At 48.8% G+C, this 16716-nt stretch overlaps 1 protein-coding gene across 2 annotated transcripts in view; it reads right to left on the reverse strand.

The window, feature by feature from the left end:
• Positions 1–1215: 1215 nt before the first annotated feature.
• Positions 1216–16716, reverse strand: part of Rnf34 (ring finger protein 34, E3 ubiquitin protein ligase) — a 16028-nt gene continuing 527 nt past the window's right edge. Inside the window, exons 2-8 of one of the 2 annotated variants that reach the window (XR_263846.1) lie at positions 9193–9411; positions 8188–8595; positions 6583–6690; positions 6237–6438; positions 3815–4507; positions 2408–2839; positions 1216–1870 (exon numbers count right to left, since the gene is read on the reverse strand). Coding sequence is in view for 1 of the 2 variants with exons in the window: in XM_005403130.2 (XP_005403187.1) it covers positions 4317–4507; positions 6237–6438; positions 6583–6690; positions 8188–8595; positions 9193–9411 (1128 nt within the window). In the remaining variant the exon portion in view is untranslated. Of the gene's footprint in view, positions 1871–2407; positions 2840–3643; positions 4508–6236; positions 6439–6582; positions 6691–8187; positions 8596–9192; positions 9412–16716 lie in introns of those variants that run through there. The other variant, XM_005403130.2, reaches the window with a different exon arrangement.

Here is a 16716-nt window from a genome sequence, read left to right on the forward strand (position 1 = left end):
TAAAGTATTAAATTCTTAGTATAGAATAAACATTTGCACATCAGCTGTGTACTTGGTTTTTGCTTCAACTGTCACACCCAAAGCAATCTTCTCACATGACAACACGTTCCACACACAAGTTTCACTTACACTGATAATGTTTTGTATGTTTTGTTTTCCTGTGGGGCATGGTTGACATCTTTTGGGCTTTCCTGTTGTCAAAGTAGGTCTTCCTGATGCCTCGCCTGCCTCATCACCTGTCAGCTCGCTAGTATGCTCCACAATTTTTTTGTGTGTATAGTTCCCTCGACAGAAACATTTTCCTTTTCCTCTGCTGTAAATATATCCCTTATGAGATATATTCTAATCTTTTTTTTTTTTTTGAAACAGTCTAGGTATGTAGTGCAGGCTGGCTTTGAACTCGCTCATATAGCCCAGGCTGGCGTCGATCTCAAAGCCATCCTCTTGCCTCAGCCTCCCAAGTGCTCAGATTACAGGTGTGCACCACCACGCCCAGCTTAATCCCAGTGTTGTAAGAAAACTTCTCCATGATACTTTGCCCTTGTTACTTTGTTCGTTAAACTATCAAACTCTACCTCACATTTAGGATTGAGTAAAACACAGCTGGCCGATGCTTTGTGTTTAAGCTGACATCGTACTTGCATATCTCATCAACATCTACTCTGCCTTTGGTTTTGTTGAAAGTTTCCATCTCAGGCTTCCAGTCTGTCAAGATTTCCCTATCAATATTTACATCATGGTGCAGTGTTGACATCAGCAATACCAGTGTTGTTCTTTGCTATACATGAAGCCAATGTTACATCCCTCTGAAATCCAGAGATTGTACTATACAATTCTGTGTCTTAAAATTGCAGCATTTCATTTGAAATTTCTGCTTTGTTCCTGTGTACAGTTCCTACGCTGCTCGTCTTGCGCTGTTAGCAGATGTAACTTTGGAAGCCGGTGAGCGTCACCCTCTAAATTAGTTGGGAGGTGGGAGCAGCAAGTCTGTGCACAGCATCACTCCGTTCATTACTGTACGAATAGGACCTGATGGCTGAGTTCCAGCGTAAATGTCTAAACTGAAAAAATAGCTGGGTGTGGTGGCGCACGCCTGTAATCCCAGCATTCAGGAGGCTGAGACAAGAGGATCTGAGTTCAAGTTTGAGGCCAGCCTGGGCTACAAAGTGAGCTCAAGGCCAGCCTGAACTGCATGTGACCCTGTCTCAAAAAAGTTAAAAAAAAAAAGTCTTCTCATCTACAAGGGCATACATTTTTACGCTCTATTTTGAAAGTGTGGGGGAATATACTGCCTAAAGCTACAGCAACCATGCAATGCCGCAAGATGTTCAATAGTCATGTACTGAGATGTAAATTGCTTCATAATTACCCACAGATCTCTCAAATCATAAGCAAATAGCAACCAGATCATCAACTTTTTCTTTCTTGGCAGACGTTTTTAATCATCAAACCTCAGGTTTTTTGTTGTTGTTGAGACAGTAACTTGCTGTGCAGTTTGGGCTGGTCTTGCAGTGATCATCCTGTCTCAGCCTCCCCAGTGCTGGGATTACAGGCATGTACCACCACGCTGGCTACCTCAGTCAGTTTTGAAGGAACTAAATCTCAAATGTGGTTGTATCACTCAGGGTTTTACTAGAGAAACAGATACAAGACATATAAATGTATAAGAAATTACAAGGTTGGCTTACAATGATCAGCCATAGAGTTGGATCAGGAAGCGTGCAGAGGGTGTCTGCACACCGGAGGCCAAAGGATTCAGTCCGAGGTCTGGAGTTCACTTCAGTGCCCCTTGCAAGTCTGTATCAGGACGCTGATGATGGGTCTGTGACAGAAGGCTGAAGGGTCCAAGGCGGAAGCCAGAGAGTCGGCACTAGAAGCATAACATCCAAGCTGAAGGCAAAGACTGGAGCTTCTCCAAGGAACAGAAACCTGCGTGTCGTCCTTCATTTCCATTTATATCATCCAGGCAGTGAGCCACCCTAGGGTATAGAATTGCTGACCCAATTTAGTTAAGCTTCTAGACTTCTCAGATTATTCTACAAACCTCAAACCCCTATCCGTCACTTTTCTGTAAGTCTTTTACATTCCTGTGATTAACAAGAGAAAGCCCTGCTAAGCACAGTGGACCTATGGATGCTTTCAGTTCAGTTAATGAGGTGTCATAATACAGTTTTGAGTATAGTGGCGCGTACAGAACATTTTACTTGTATCCCAGCATTTGTGTATTCCACAACATCTAGCATTTGGCCTGTTAGTTTCCAGCACTGAATGGCAGTGCTGGCTCAAAGTCCAATAGGTTTCACCCCTGCCCAGACCCTCACTATACTTTGAGACATAGTTCTAACATTGGATTATTCCATTTGGCCGCATGACCACTTTGTACCATTTGTACGGGACAGATACGTACTCACATTGCTGTTTCGTCATGTGAATCGAGGAGACCTCCATCCCGTGTCTGCATCACTTGCTTCTTGCTCCATTGCACTGTCAGAGGAACTGTGGCTTGCCTGGTGAAAGTGACTATGTTCATCATTCACGTGTGAATGATCTGAGGCTTCGCTTTGGACCTCCAAAATTTGCAAATCTGTGTACCATTGTACTGAAATGGGCTACTTCTACCAAAAAAAATCAAAAGAAAACTTTTTTAAACACATCATAAATGCCCAGAAATTTAGCAGTGTGCATTTCATGGGTAAAACTCACCTACTGCTGCTTTGGCTCTCCTGACATACCTTGCTGTTCGCCCGCCAAGTGGGTGAATGCACAGATGGGTTTTGGCTTTCCCAAGGCTCAGCTGCGGAGTCGCGCCCACCTTCCGTTTATGGTAGAGTACGTGTTTCTAGAATGGAAGAGTGGTGTATTTTACCCCCAGTGATGTTCAGGTAAATATATGCAAAACCTGTTAGAGCATTATGTTGGTAAAACTCCTTTCTGCAGTCAGAAGACAGCTGGTGACTTGCCCGAGAGCAGGTTAGCCATTTCCTAAGTCTGCCCACTGCCAGTGGGCTGAATCCATTTGGGCTCAACTAAAAGCCACTCTGACCCAAGCTGGACCTACAGAGAGCCAGAACCTTTCTGTATGAGCTAACACCACATATTCGAAGGGCTGGAAAAACACACTGAAGCGAGGGTCTGGTGACGTGCTCACTCCGGAGGGGGCAGGACCCACAGCTTTATGCATGCTGCACGTCTGCACCACCCAGCCCTGGTGCAGCTGCAGCCACTTTTTAAAGGTGGTTTTAGACAGGTCCTGGGACTTCCCAGTGGCTGGCTTCCCCATGCAGCCCTCTGCAGAAAACTGTTCAGAGCCTAGCATAACACTGGATGACTCAGGCCTGGTGGTACAGGGTTGTAACCCTCAGCACTCTCTCTGGGCAGCTGAGGCAGGAGGATCTCAAGTTTGAGCCCAACCTGAGCAATATAGGTACTTACAGTCTGTCTCAGTATTTTAAAAACCAAATGGGGGATTACAGCTCAGTGTGAAGGCCCTGGTTTCAGTCCCCAGTACTGCGATCCCCACCCTGCAAGACAATCCCAGATCACAGAATACAGTGTCAGCAGCTGACCTTACACATTGCTGGAGACGGAATCTCTGAAGAAGCCCCAGGCCAGGGCGGACGTGAGGAAGACGTGAGGTAAAGCATTTTTTACATCGGACTTTATTTCTAAAGTTGAAATTAGCTAGCAGGTAGCACGAAAAATACACCTTCACCCCACAGAACAGTGTAAACTAATCATACATTAATAACACAGCACACACTCTTGTAACGTAAGAAGCTAGAGTAGAGGCAGCCCTTGCTATAAAAAGCTGTACCTGAACAGAAATGGACATGTTAGTCTAAGGCCCTGGCAGTTGACTACAGAACGTCCGTTCCTGATTAGGCTGAAATGCAGAAACAGCAACGATGTGGAAACTTGATTACATTCATCAGGTGTTCGCATTTAAAATACACGTAACTGACAAAGGGAATGTCAGAGGTCCACCGTGTGCTGCGTGCCCCATCGGCTGCTGTGACAGTGAGCTCGCCCCACCCGGTGTCAACAGACGTGTCCACGCAGAAGGGTCAGATGCCAGGACGCCCCACGCTGTCGCCAGTCCGACTTCGGCAGTCACTGCTCCCGGGAACAAGTGACAAGCCCCGTAGAATTCGGGCTACAGGTTGATGGCATGGACCAGCGTGTCTTCAACTTAGATGAACCTGTCCGTCCCCATTAGTAGTGAAAATAATTTTAAAAAATAGCTTCTGCCTTTCAACAGTAAGTTTCCAGTCGCTCTGTGCATCGAAATGTCTGGGATCCAGCTGGGCAGCGCGGCCTCAGGACTTGAACACGTGCACGGCTCGCACCACGTACTGCCGGCAGATGGGACACTCGCTCATGCGCTTGCCGCACTTGGTGCAGGTGACCATGTGTCCACACTCGAGCAGGACACAGTCGATGACGGCATCCATGCAGATGCGGCACAGGCTGTCGTCCTCCTCGTCCTGCAGCTGCAGCCGCTCGCCGTCTGGAAGGCAAAGGAGAGCTGGGGTTGCCCACCGAGAGCCCGGGGGAGGCGTCACCCCTCACACTCCTGACGGAGCAAGGCTTGCCGAGGGACGGCTAGGAAGCACCTGAGCAAGCAACGTGAGCTACTTCCACTTACACACCTCGCCGTCATTTCCGGTGCCCGTGTGAGGCTGTGCTAATTCGGTACCCAGAATAAACTGAAGCCCTGGGCTGGCCTTCAGCACGCAAGCCTGGGCGCAGGCCTCTCGAGGAGGTGCTTCACCTTCTGCGCTGAGCAGGTGAGGAATGACCAGGCCATGTCACGCAGGGTCGCCCAGCAGTACGAGAAGCAAGCATCGCCTCGCCCCTTCCCCACGGTGCCCTGGCATCAGCGCTGAGGGTGCCGGGCTCTGGGTTGCAAGGCGACAAGTAGAAAGGCCACCTCCGCCGAGATCTGGCCCTGACCTAGGGACCAAGGCCTGTCTGCGCTCAGAAGAGGTCAGGCGCATTCAGGGTGCGATGGCTGCGGACCCCATGCACGCACGTCCTGAGGGGACCGGCAGCGACCCTGACCCTGGGTGCAAAGAGCACACGAGAACTGCAGCCAGAAGGGCCAGCCAGCCTGCTGTCAGGACGGCCAGACACTGGAAGACAGATCTCACAAGCAGGAGATGCACCTTGATGGAGTTCCCTCCACCTCTGCATCTGATGGGTGTTGAGCAGACAGCCTGCGGAGTCAGGGGCGCCGTGGGGGAACCCCTGGCATAGCAGCCGAGGCCACACCCACAAGGAGATTCTGAACAACACGCTTCCTCCAAACCAGAGACAGACCAGGCTGAGAGTGAGCAGCGACACACGAAACCACCTGTGTGTAACCCCTACACAGAAACCTTGCGGATGGGCACTGCGGCACATGAACCATAGCGCCCTTGCTGCCAGGGTGCTCCCCCCAGGACTCCTGCACCCTTGCTACAGCAGCATTCCAGAAGGTAGGTGTGCCAAACTACCTTGCCTATTCTAGCCATAAACTTGTTACTAACTGGCTTTAAAGAAAAAAATTCAAGGTAACAGTTGATGAGAGGATTTTTTTCATTTTGCTTTGACAGTCTTGCCGTGTAGTCCAGGCTGGTGCTAAACTCACAGCGATCCTCCTGCCTCAGCCTCCTGAGTGCTGAGATTACAGGTTTGCACCACACACCCCTTGAGGATCTCTAAATCTAGATAAGAACATCAGCTTTCTCAGTCTGAACACCACTGAATGCCCACAGAGGCTCTGTCCCTTGGCCATGTGATGAGGGAGGATTCCAGGCCACACTTAAAATAGTCAGAGGTTTTCAACCTGAGCTCTGAAGCTTACTTAGCAACCTGGTCATATGCGAGGCCATGGGCTGAGCCTTACCATCTGTGGTGCATTTTGCCCAGTGAGCTTTTAAGTTGTGACTGGGCTGGGAATATAGCTCAGTGGCACAAGTGCCTGCCTGGCAAGCGCAAGGTCCTCAGTTTGATTCCCAATACCCGCCCCCCCCAAAAAGAGTAAGCTGTGACTGAGATGACAAGCTACCTCCCAAGGCAGTCAGGGATGGTACGAAAACCAGGCTAGACAAGGGTCGCCCAGCTCATCTGGCAGGTGCAGAACAAACCTGTTCCAGTTTGTAAACAGGGTTTGTTCTCACGGAAAAGTTACGCGGCTGTCCCAAAAAGCAATCTGTCTGGCTGGGGCGGCAAAGCTCCAGCGCAGGTGCACCTACATGACTTCTGGTTCTCCTCGTTCTCCTTGTACAGCCGGCTGACCTTCTCCACCAGCTCCCACTTCTCGCAGCAGCCTGAGTAGCTGACGAAGTTCCGTGCCAGGACCTCCTTGAGCTGGCGCACGCTCATGCCCTCCACCTCCTCCAGGCTGGACAGGTCGGACAGGGAGGCTCTGCCCCGCTTCCTGGAGAGCCCAAGGGTCTGCAAGCAGAGTAGCCACTGTCACCTCTACTGGTTGGGCCCCAAGTCCCACCCCGGCCAGCCACAGCAGCAGCCTGTGCTGACCAGAGAAGGCCGGCAGGTGTCTCCTGGGTGACCAGGGGGACCAGGTTCTGTGGGCCTCACCTCCTCCTCCAAGTTCTCTTCATCATCATCCTCATCCTCCTCCTCCTCATCCTCCTCCTCCTCCTCCTCGTCATCCTCCATGTCTGCGGAAGCCGCTTCACTGTGTGCCTGCGGACACCATGTGCACGGTGATGTGAGGGGTCCCCTTTCCCTGACCCAGCAGCCCCAGCTCTCGAGGGCAGAGCTCTAGCCCGTCTTCTGGAGAACGACCCAAGCGCCTGGCCCGTGCTGCACCTTTGGATCCGAGAGCTGCTGCTCCTGCCAAGAGCGGGCCCTTGGTGAGTGCCTGCTCCCGAGTCACCTGACGCCCAAGGAAGGCCGTGTGTTGGCATCAGAGGAGCTGCAGGTGGCTGGCCTAACTGGAGCCTCGAAGAAGGGCAAGAAAGAGCTAACTCTGCCTGCGCTGTGTGCAAGTGTGAGGGGCATCTGATCCGACTAACGGACCACTCACTCCGAAGGCTTCCTCACTGGTGGCCACGCTGGTTCTAAATCTCAATCTTCCTCTAAACAAGCTGAGTATGGCAGCACACGCCTGTAACCCTAGCACTGGGGAGGCTGAGGCAGGAAGATTACCACAGGTTCTCAAGGCCAGCCTGGACTACATAGCAAGTGAGACTCTGTCTCCAAAAAAGAAACGGCAACAGAAACACTCTTTCTTTCAGGAGAAACCGAAGTCTCTTCCATTTGGATTATATACGTTTTACAGGTTTTATTTTGACTACAGCTCTACAATCGTCTGGGTCAGTTTCCAATTTCAAACACTGCACTCTTCTGATTCATAAGCACCAAGCTGTATCATCCAACCACCCACGCCTCTGAACTGCGCCATCTACCCAGGAGCGGTCTGAAGTCACGTGTGTCTCAGGTCTGTATCAGAATTAGGCCAGTTCTCATGTGAACAAATAAAATTCCTGGCTTGGGCTTTTCTAACTCAGGAGTATTTGGAAGGCAGCTAGACCAAGTTCTTCTCTGCTTTTAATAACCTCTTTCTTCCAGGGAGAAAACTGTTCAGAACAATTCATTTATACTAAAACAACACTGAAAAAGATACAAGTTTTTGGAGATGAGCTCTCGCTGTGGTGTCCAGGCTGGCCTCACACTCACAACCCTCCTGCCTCGCCGCCCGAGCTCGCACGCACGCGACGCTGTGGTGTTTCAGAGCCAGGCCCACGTAACAGCATGCGTCACCAGTGCTCTCGTGTCCTGCAGGAGGACACGCCAGGACCTCCCAAGCACAGTGTCCAGCTGGTAAACAGCTGCGCCGCCCCTGCCCGGCAGCTTTCCCTGCCCGCACTGGAACCGTGCCCTCCGCCAGGCGTGGGGCTCGGGCACTTACACTGCCGGGCTGCAGCCACTGAGACACCAGTGTTTATGTGCTATCTGCGCCACCGCTTCCATGGTGACTTTTTAATGCTGCAGCCGGGAAAATGGTCACCAAGAAGCCAAGGAGCTGCTTTTGGACCCTTTGGACCTTGCGCTTTGACACCACATGCCAGGAGCGCCTGCTGGCCGGGACCAGCCCGAGAGGCGCCTCGGCTCCCATGGGACTTGCCACCCCAGCCATCACCAAGCGCGAGGCCCTACCCACCAGTCAGGCCCTCCTACCTGCGCCAGGGTTCCGGGCCCGGAGGCGCAGCCCCGGCCTGCGAGCTCCCCCGGGAAGGAGGCCTCGGCGGCTGAGGAGGCTGTGTAGCGGGCAAACAGGGACTCTGTAAAAAAGCTGGATGCCCGGGAGCGGGAAGAGTGCAGGCTGCTGGTGTCCAGGTCGTCCTCAGAGCCCAGTCCGTGATGGCACAGCACCAGGTCCACCAGGTCCGCCTTCTCGCGGCAGGTGTCGGTGGGGATGTTCCGCAGCGTGAGGTACTGCCGCAGGTCCTTCACCTTCAGGCGCATCAGCTGCGGCCGCTGAAAGGCCGTCTCCTGGAGCAGGTGGCAGGTGGAGCAGCGGCGGAGGTTTTCTTGGAAGACCGAGCACACGGAGCAGAAATCCTTCTTGCAGTCACAGCACACATGCTGCAGAAAGAAAGCATGTCATCATAGAAAACAGAGGCCAGGATGAAAGCACGTTTTCTTCCTGCCTTCTACTAAAATTTAAATTTTGGCTCTTGCCTACTCCCACGATAGCAACCTATTTGTACCGACATGTGAGTGTTCCCAAAGGCATAGAAAGCACTAGAGTCGCTGCGTGGCAGTTGAGATTCACAGTTCAAATGCAGCCCTTTGGAAAAACACACACCCCGTGTTAATGAATTAAAGCCTTTCCGCCCCTCGCCGCAAACATGTAATTACTAGAACAGAGCTGACTTGAGCCATATGGAGTAAGCGGAAAGCACAACTGCAGTCTTTCCTCCTGGCCTGTCCCTCTGTGAACACTTTCCTTATTTAAAAAAAGAGGCTGGGCATGGTGCCACACGCCTGTGATCCCAGCGCCCAGGAGGCTGAGGCAGGAAGATCACTGCATGTCAGGGTCTGCCTGAACAACACAGTGCGCCCTCTCTCAACAAAATCAAACCAAACCAAACCAAAGGAGGATCCACTGCTTCCTCAAAATAGCCTCCTGTCAAGAACTCTCACTCCTATCTTCGGTAGGTAACGTTTCACCCAACTCACCTTCTTTCTAAAGACTGAAAATGAGAGGCCACAGGCTTTGCAGACTATATTAGGCCCTTCTGTGGGTGCTGGTGGGTACGCAGAAAAGTCTGAGCTTGCTGTGAACGAGAACGGCCCGGCGCCTCCCGGGAACCCTGCCTGCTGGCCCCTGACGGCTCCGGTGCCCATGACTTCATTCAGCAGCCCGCAGCACGAAGCCCACATGGACGTGGCGCCCGCCTGCAAAGAAACAAAGCGCCAGCGTGTCAAGCAGGGAACCTGGGTCTGCTTGAAGCTGGAGGTGACTTGACCCTCAACAACTCTGGCTGCGGGGTGAGCATCTCTACCCAAAACCCGCAATCACGGACGGGGCATTCAAAAAGCTGCAGATTGTGGAGCATTTCAAGTTTTGGATTTCAAATTTAGACACGCAACAGACCAAGTCTGTGCAAATACTTCAAAGCTGACAACTCCCAAAGCTGCGACGCTTCTAGTTTCAAGCATTTTTGGTAAGAGCCTGAACTGCTTTAGGGACCAACAGTTCAAGCTGTTTGTAAAGATAAATTTCTGGTATTTCAAACAAATACCTGGTATTGCAGATGCTCGTGATGCCTCGTTAAACAGAAGATACGACATGGTCCAAATTCTGAAGGAAAAAACTATCTTGTGTAATACCAGAAATATATTCATACTTAGAGAATCATTCATTTTTATCTGAAGTTCCCAATGCTGGCATCCGGGAGGGAGTTCTCCGTGCCTGCTATCTTCTCCAGCAGCCTCAGCTGGTGGCTACTGGATTCGACACCAGCAAGCTCCAGGCTGAGGCTGACTTTCCCACCTATCACTTAAAAGCACAGATTCAGGGGCTGGGGATTTAGCTCAGCGGCAAAGCGCCTGCCTGGCAAGCGCAAGGTCGTGAGTTCGGTTCCCGGTACCAGAGAAAAACCAAAAAAAACCACAGATTCATATTCCTTTCATTCATCCTCTGTCCTCATTTGTAGCTAAGTATAATATACTATGGCATAAATACTTTCATTATTGAAAAACTACAAAGGGCCAGGCGTGGGGCTCGGGTGGCACCTGCCCAGCATTTGAGAGGCCCCAGGTTCAATCTCCAGCACCACAAAAAGGAGAAACACATCAGAAGACATCGAAATGCCAACTGAGTCTCCCTCCCCTAGCTTTTAATGTATCTTGTGTGATTTTCTTGAGCTTTTCTGTACTTTCCAAATTCTTTTTAAAATACACTGATTTGACATTATGGAAAGTATTTAAAATAGCACTCTGTCTTCCCAAACTGAAAATACTACAGGAGCCAGGCGTGGTGGCGCATGCCTGTAATCCCAGCACTTGGAAGACTGAGACAGGAGGATCTCGAGTTTACAATCTAATCGACTACACAGTAAAACCCTGTCTCAAGACAAACAAAAAAAACTGATCGATGCCGGGACTAAGAACTTGTTATATGTTAGTATCTGGCATACCGCTCATCACTTGAAAGTAAAGACTCAGTCATGCAGAAGAGAGAATATAAAGAGAATGTACAGCGGCGTGGCAGCCTTCCCGAGGAGCCGAAGTGGAGGCCCACACCTGCTGCACGCTGGCTTGGGGGGCTGTCCTTGCGTGAGCCACCGTGGCTGTCCCTCCACTGCCCTGCGGCGGGCACCCCATCTCCTTTTCTCCTGGGGTCTCGGACGTGCCACAGCGAAGGTTCTTAGAAGTAGACATGACGTCTCTGAGTGAGGGCTACCCGCAATTCCCACGTTTTAAGCGTAAAGGCAACAGGGTCAGCCAACAGATTTTTACCCCATCTGAACTCCTAAGCATAGTCTAGACTCTAGATAATATGACAAGGAATATTAGTTAAAATAGCAGCAAGTAATAACAGTTTATTTTTTATCAGACATTAACTGTGCAAAAAACTCTTTAAACACACACATACACACACACACACATTTCAAAGCGCAACTTGGAATGCTACTAAAGATAATGTCATTCTTTCTGCTACTCAGACGTGCTAATTTAAATTAAGTATAGGGAAAGGAGAAGGCACAGCACTAAGAAAACCACAATACAAAGCTCACACCAGCCTAAGACCAGGGTCATGGATTTAAGTATTATATGGCTTCATACTCTATAATTGTCAAAAAATAGTGCTGCCCTTTAAAGTCAGGTATAATGAATAGTTCGTACCTCAGACTCTAAGGCTACACTGTAAACAAAAGCATGAAAATGCTTAATTACCAATAGAGTGATTGTTCTTTTAAGAACATCTGTACAGCCAGACTCAGGTTATAGGTGCATGCTTATAACCTCAGCTCTCTGGGAAGCTGAGGCAGGTGGATCACAAGTTCAAACCCAACCTGGACAATTTAGTGAGTCAGCACGGCTCTGTCTCAAAAACAGCTGGAAATGGTGGTGCATACCCATAATCCCAGCACTGGGGAGGCTGAGGCAGGAAGATCGTTGGAGTCAAGACCAGCCTGGGTGACTACATGGTGAGCTCAAGGGCAACCTGAACTGCATAGTGAGACCCTGTCTCAAAAAACCAAAACAAAAAGGAAAACAAAAAAACAAAACACAAAGGAAGCACCACTCCCCCTCTCACATGCTTGGCACTCGGGAGGCTGAGACAGGAGGATCAATCACCATGAGTTCAAGGCCAGCCTGAACTAAAAAAGAAAAAAAAAAAAAAAATCACTTGAAAAAGTCACACATTTTACCCTTCCTACCTGAGACAGTTTTATGAATTAAGGACACATGAAATTTTCAAACCATGTTAATAAGTATACCAGTGAAAACTGTTTAGGCTGGAAACACCGCTCTAGGGAAGGGGATAGAAGAGCTTATTTGGGGAAAACGGGTGGAGCCTCTCATATTTGTCTTTACTGTAGGGAGCAATCGTATCCCCTTCCTCCTATTTCTATAAGAAGGCAGGAATTTCCTCTGCACCCCTAGAAGGAAAATAACAACAGTCTACTCAACCATCTCAAAAAAAAATTTAAAAATGAAACAAAAAAATCCCACAGACTACCAAAGCGTCGCAGCCAAAACTGCTGCTCGAACCCCAGATGTCACACAGCACAGACCCAGTTACTGCCACCAGCAACGACTACGAGGAGCACGAAGAAACCCCGCCCGCGGATGGAGGCTGCACCTCAGGAAGACCTGAGACTCCAAGTTCGCACGGAACGTGCCCTAAGAAGCCAGCGCCCCGAAGAAGACTCCCTGAGCAGCGAGCTGAAGGGGAATCTCTGTGAGGCCCTTCTGAGACGCACCCGCAGCTCTGCCGGACACTCGGCCACGGAGCCCGGGGCAGGGGCCGGCGTCCCGGGAGGACCCGCCTTCCCCCGCTGGCTTGTTTGCACCAGGTCGTGTCCACTTCCCCACTCTGCCCCAGGTCCTGGCACTGCTAAAACAACAGGGGCTTCTTCAGTGCCCTGTACTCCCCAGTACCTCACCGGCAGCTCTGTCCTGCACCCCAGCAGCTGCTATCGCCACCTCTGGCTAAGGAAGCCGGGCCCGACCTGCCCCATGACGCGCTTCTCCACCTGGGCTGACCCGGACACAGCGCAGCCTCAACATTCCCATGCCCGGGCCTGGAGTGCCTGGCTTTGCTGGTCTGGGAGGCAGCCTGAGCAGATTTTCTTTCTTTGCTCCCAGGTGACTCTGATGCATATGTGACCAAGGTTCAAAGGTCAAGGCCTGCTGAGTCAGAGGGCGGATTTCTCCTAAAATTTTGCCAACCATCAAAGCTGGAGGCTGACGATCACCCCAAGTTCAAGGGCAGCCCAAGCTGCATAGCAAAACCCTGTCTCAGAACAAGGAATATGATTTTATCTCTGCAGCCAACTACCTGGTCTTGACACAATGTCGTGGAGTCACTGGCAGTTAATCAAGAGCGGCTCACCCTACATACCTTTGTGATAAAAAGGGCCTCAAATCTTAGCGCCACTGATAGAAAAGAACATTTTCTGTAGTCTAAACCTCAGTAAGGTGAAACTCACCTGAAGAACTTAAAGCAATCGGGAAGAAAATGCCTGAGATAAATAAGCAAACTCTTCCCCCATTTAGACACAAGACAGAATCATTTGAATGTGAAAAGATTTCTTACTGAAACTGCTGCTTCAGACAAAATATAATATGTAGAGAACTTGCCTTTTAATGGCCAAATAGCCAACAAAGGAAGAAACGCTACATCCTAAAATATATATTGACCTTTAAAATGCAATGTTTTTAGGAAGACGATCCAATTGTTAAGAATTTTACTATAGTGTACACTATAGAGCAGAATTTCTTCCCTTCTTTCTCCTTCTTTCTTTTTGAGAGAGGGTCTCGTGGTGTAGCCCAGGCTGGCCTTAAATTCAGCATGACCCTCCTGCTCCAATCTCCGAAGTACTGAGATACCAGGCATGGGCCACCTCGCCCGGCTACCACAGAAACACTGTCCTCCCCATTGAGTTTTTTTTCGGTTTGTTTTTCTTTTGTTGTGGTGCTGGGGGTTGAAGCCAGCACTTTTGCACTAGGCTACATTTCCAGCCCTTTCTATTTTTTGAGACAAGGTCTTGCTAAGTCATCCAGGCTGGGCTCAGACTTGCAACCCTTGAGCCTCAGCTTTCCAGAATTTGAGTTTTTTGTAAAACTACTCTCCATACCTTTCAGAAGAAAAAAGAAAGAAAGAATTGTACTCAAAAGATTACCTTTCCTTGATCTCATTTTGAGTTTGGAAGAATGAATGTGATTAGCACAATTAAGGATGACAGCAACATAAACATGGAAAAACAGGATAGAGGATTAAATCAGATTAACAGGACACCAATCTGGAATTTTTAAAAAACCATTATAAATTAGGCATGGAAGCACACACCTGTAATCTTAGTACTCAGAAAACTGGGCAGGAGGATAACTTTGAGTTGAAGGCCATCCTGAACTACACAGCAAGACCCTGTCTCAAAAAAAAGCCCCTTATAGGGAAGTAATTAGAGGAACTCAAGGTTAAACGTTCAAGAAGTCAAAAAATTTAAAACAACAACAACAACAAAAGCCGGGCATGGTGATGCATAACTGTAATCCCAGCACTCGGGAGTCTGAGGCAGGAGGATCCTTGCAAATTCGAGACCAGCCTGAGTACAAAGTGAGCTTGAGGCCAGCCTGAATTGCATAGTGAGACCCTGTCTCAAAAAGACCAAAAAAGAAAAAAAAAAAATCCAAGAAGTCAAATCTAAACAAAAACAAATTAAAGAAAATACCCATTCCACACGTACACTTAAATCAACGGCTCATACGTTTAAAGACGTTCTTATCTAATTGTTTAGCTCTTTAGTTTTATTCAAAGAAGTCCTTGCTTATATGAATATTCACATTAGAATCCGACCACCTCAGGAATCAGTTACCTTAAACAGATGTCCACAGATGAGAATATCCACAATTAAACAATGTCAATACAATCAACATGAAGTTGAGTAATAAACAATGAACTGCCAAGATCCTAAATTCTGTGAATCCAGTTTCACAAAACCACAAATACAAATGGCATTCGTAACTCAGCCTGCACAAACCAAGGCTATTCAGGTTTACATTTGGTTTCAGAAAGCATGTTATATTACCTTCTGAGTATGGTGCTGCATGCCTGTCATCCCAGCACTCAGGAGGCTAGGGCAGATCACCATGAGTTCCAGGCCTGCCTGGGCTGGTGAGCTGAAGTCCAGCCCAAACTATACCCTGACTAAAAAAGAAAATACATATCTTCCATGCATTTTTCTTAGCAGGACATGGTGGCACAAGCCTGTCATCCCAGCATTCGAGAGGTGGAGGCAGGAGGACTGTCACGAGTTCAAGGCCGCCCTGAATTACAGAGCAAGAACTTTTTTTCTCTAAAAGTTCAATAGAGAAAGCATTATCTTCCACTTAAGTTCAAAAAGACTTGTTTTTAAAGAACTTATTTAAGATAACCATTGATAATTTCCTACCATTTTGTCTGTAATTTGCTAAGTCCCCCCTATTATTATGTTATCCTTGTTTTATTCTTTAAAATAAAAAAAAAAAGAACTTATTTAAAAACTTCAAAACTGGACCTATGCCTAATTCTCCTTCCATACCTATTTCCTTGATGGTCCACAAATTTAATACTAATAAAAGCAATGACATTCTTTGAGGTATTATATATGAGGACTTCTGCTTTCTTTTTTGTTTGTTTGTTTGTTTGTTTTTCTCAGTACCGGGAATTGAACTCAAGACCTTGCTCTTGCCAGGCAGGCGCTGTGTCGCTGAGCTAAATCCCCAGCCCCTTCTGCTTTCTTTTTGGATCTTAACACAGCAAAACCTTAATTATGAGCAAATAAAGTTGTATCTAGATATTTTAGTATATGTACTGCCAAAGCCTAGATATTGTAATAGCTATTCTAAGTTAACTATTTTATAAATAAGGTGAAAAGTTAAAAACAAGTTCTTTGAACCAGGCATGGTGCTTTGTGCCCGTAATTCCAGCACTCAGGAGGCTGAGGCAGGAGGATCACCTCTAGTTTGATGCCAGCATGAGCTACATAATGAGTTCAAGGCCAGCCTGAAGTACATAGTGACCCTGTCTCAAAAAAACAGAAACATAAAACAAACAAGCAAAAAAAATTTTTTTCAGTAGTTCCGATTGGCTTTGAACCCGCTATGTTCCCTAGGCTGGCCTCGAATTTACATCCATCCTCCGGCCTCAGGCCCCCAAGTGCTGGGACTCCAGGTGTGTACCATCACATCCAACCAAAACAAAAATTCTTACAACAAAACAAGGGTCAAAAGTTATCTGTTGCAAACATTCCTGCAATAGGTAACTTCTCTTGCTCTTGAGGTTTTTAGTTTTATACATTTTCTTAATGCATCAACCTGCCTTGGAAGTTTGTACCTTGCGAATGCCTTTCTTCTGATTGGCAAGCTCCTTCCCCAGCTAGTCTTGCGTTCTGAATTATTTCTACTCACCCAGTGTGTCTCCCTCTCGGCTAACCCACAGGAAGTGTCCCTGCGGAATACCTGAATTCCTCCGGCCACCTGACACTCCCTTTTCAATCCAGGTGAATCCAGGACGCTCTATTAAGAGAATCTAGCAGTTCCCTCTGTTATTCTCCTTACCCACATCAAACACACTTCTTCGCTGACATTACTGAAGCCGTCTCTGTAAAAGCAGCATTGCCTTATTTATGACTCATCCCACTCGGTCCGAGTAGGGCAAATGAATCAACACGCGAAACAACTGCTGTGCACCGATCGAGTTGTGCGAAGCACCTCTAGAGTAGGCCGGGGTCTTCCCTCCGACCTCCTTGTCTTAAAACTTATCGTGACGCTCCAGCTCTCGCTCCAACCTCGGAGAAAAGCTGCCCGCGGACCTGCGGCGCGCTCGCTCCGGCCCCGGCGCTCAGCCTTCGGGACCCCTGGGGGGGGACCCCGCCCGCCGCGGCCGCTACCTGTCGCCGTCGGTCCCGTGACGCTCCCGACATCTGGGTGAGTTCAAGGACTCGGGCGGGAGCGGGCGGGCCGGGCAAAGGCGCGGAGGGCTGGGGC

This window comes from Chinchilla lanigera, unplaced genomic scaffold, assembly GCF_000276665.1.
Source record: "Chinchilla lanigera isolate Chin_1 unplaced genomic scaffold, ChiLan1.0 scaffold00081, whole genome shotgun sequence".
Lineage (NCBI taxonomy): Eukaryota > Metazoa > Chordata > Mammalia > Rodentia > Chinchillidae > Chinchilla > Chinchilla lanigera.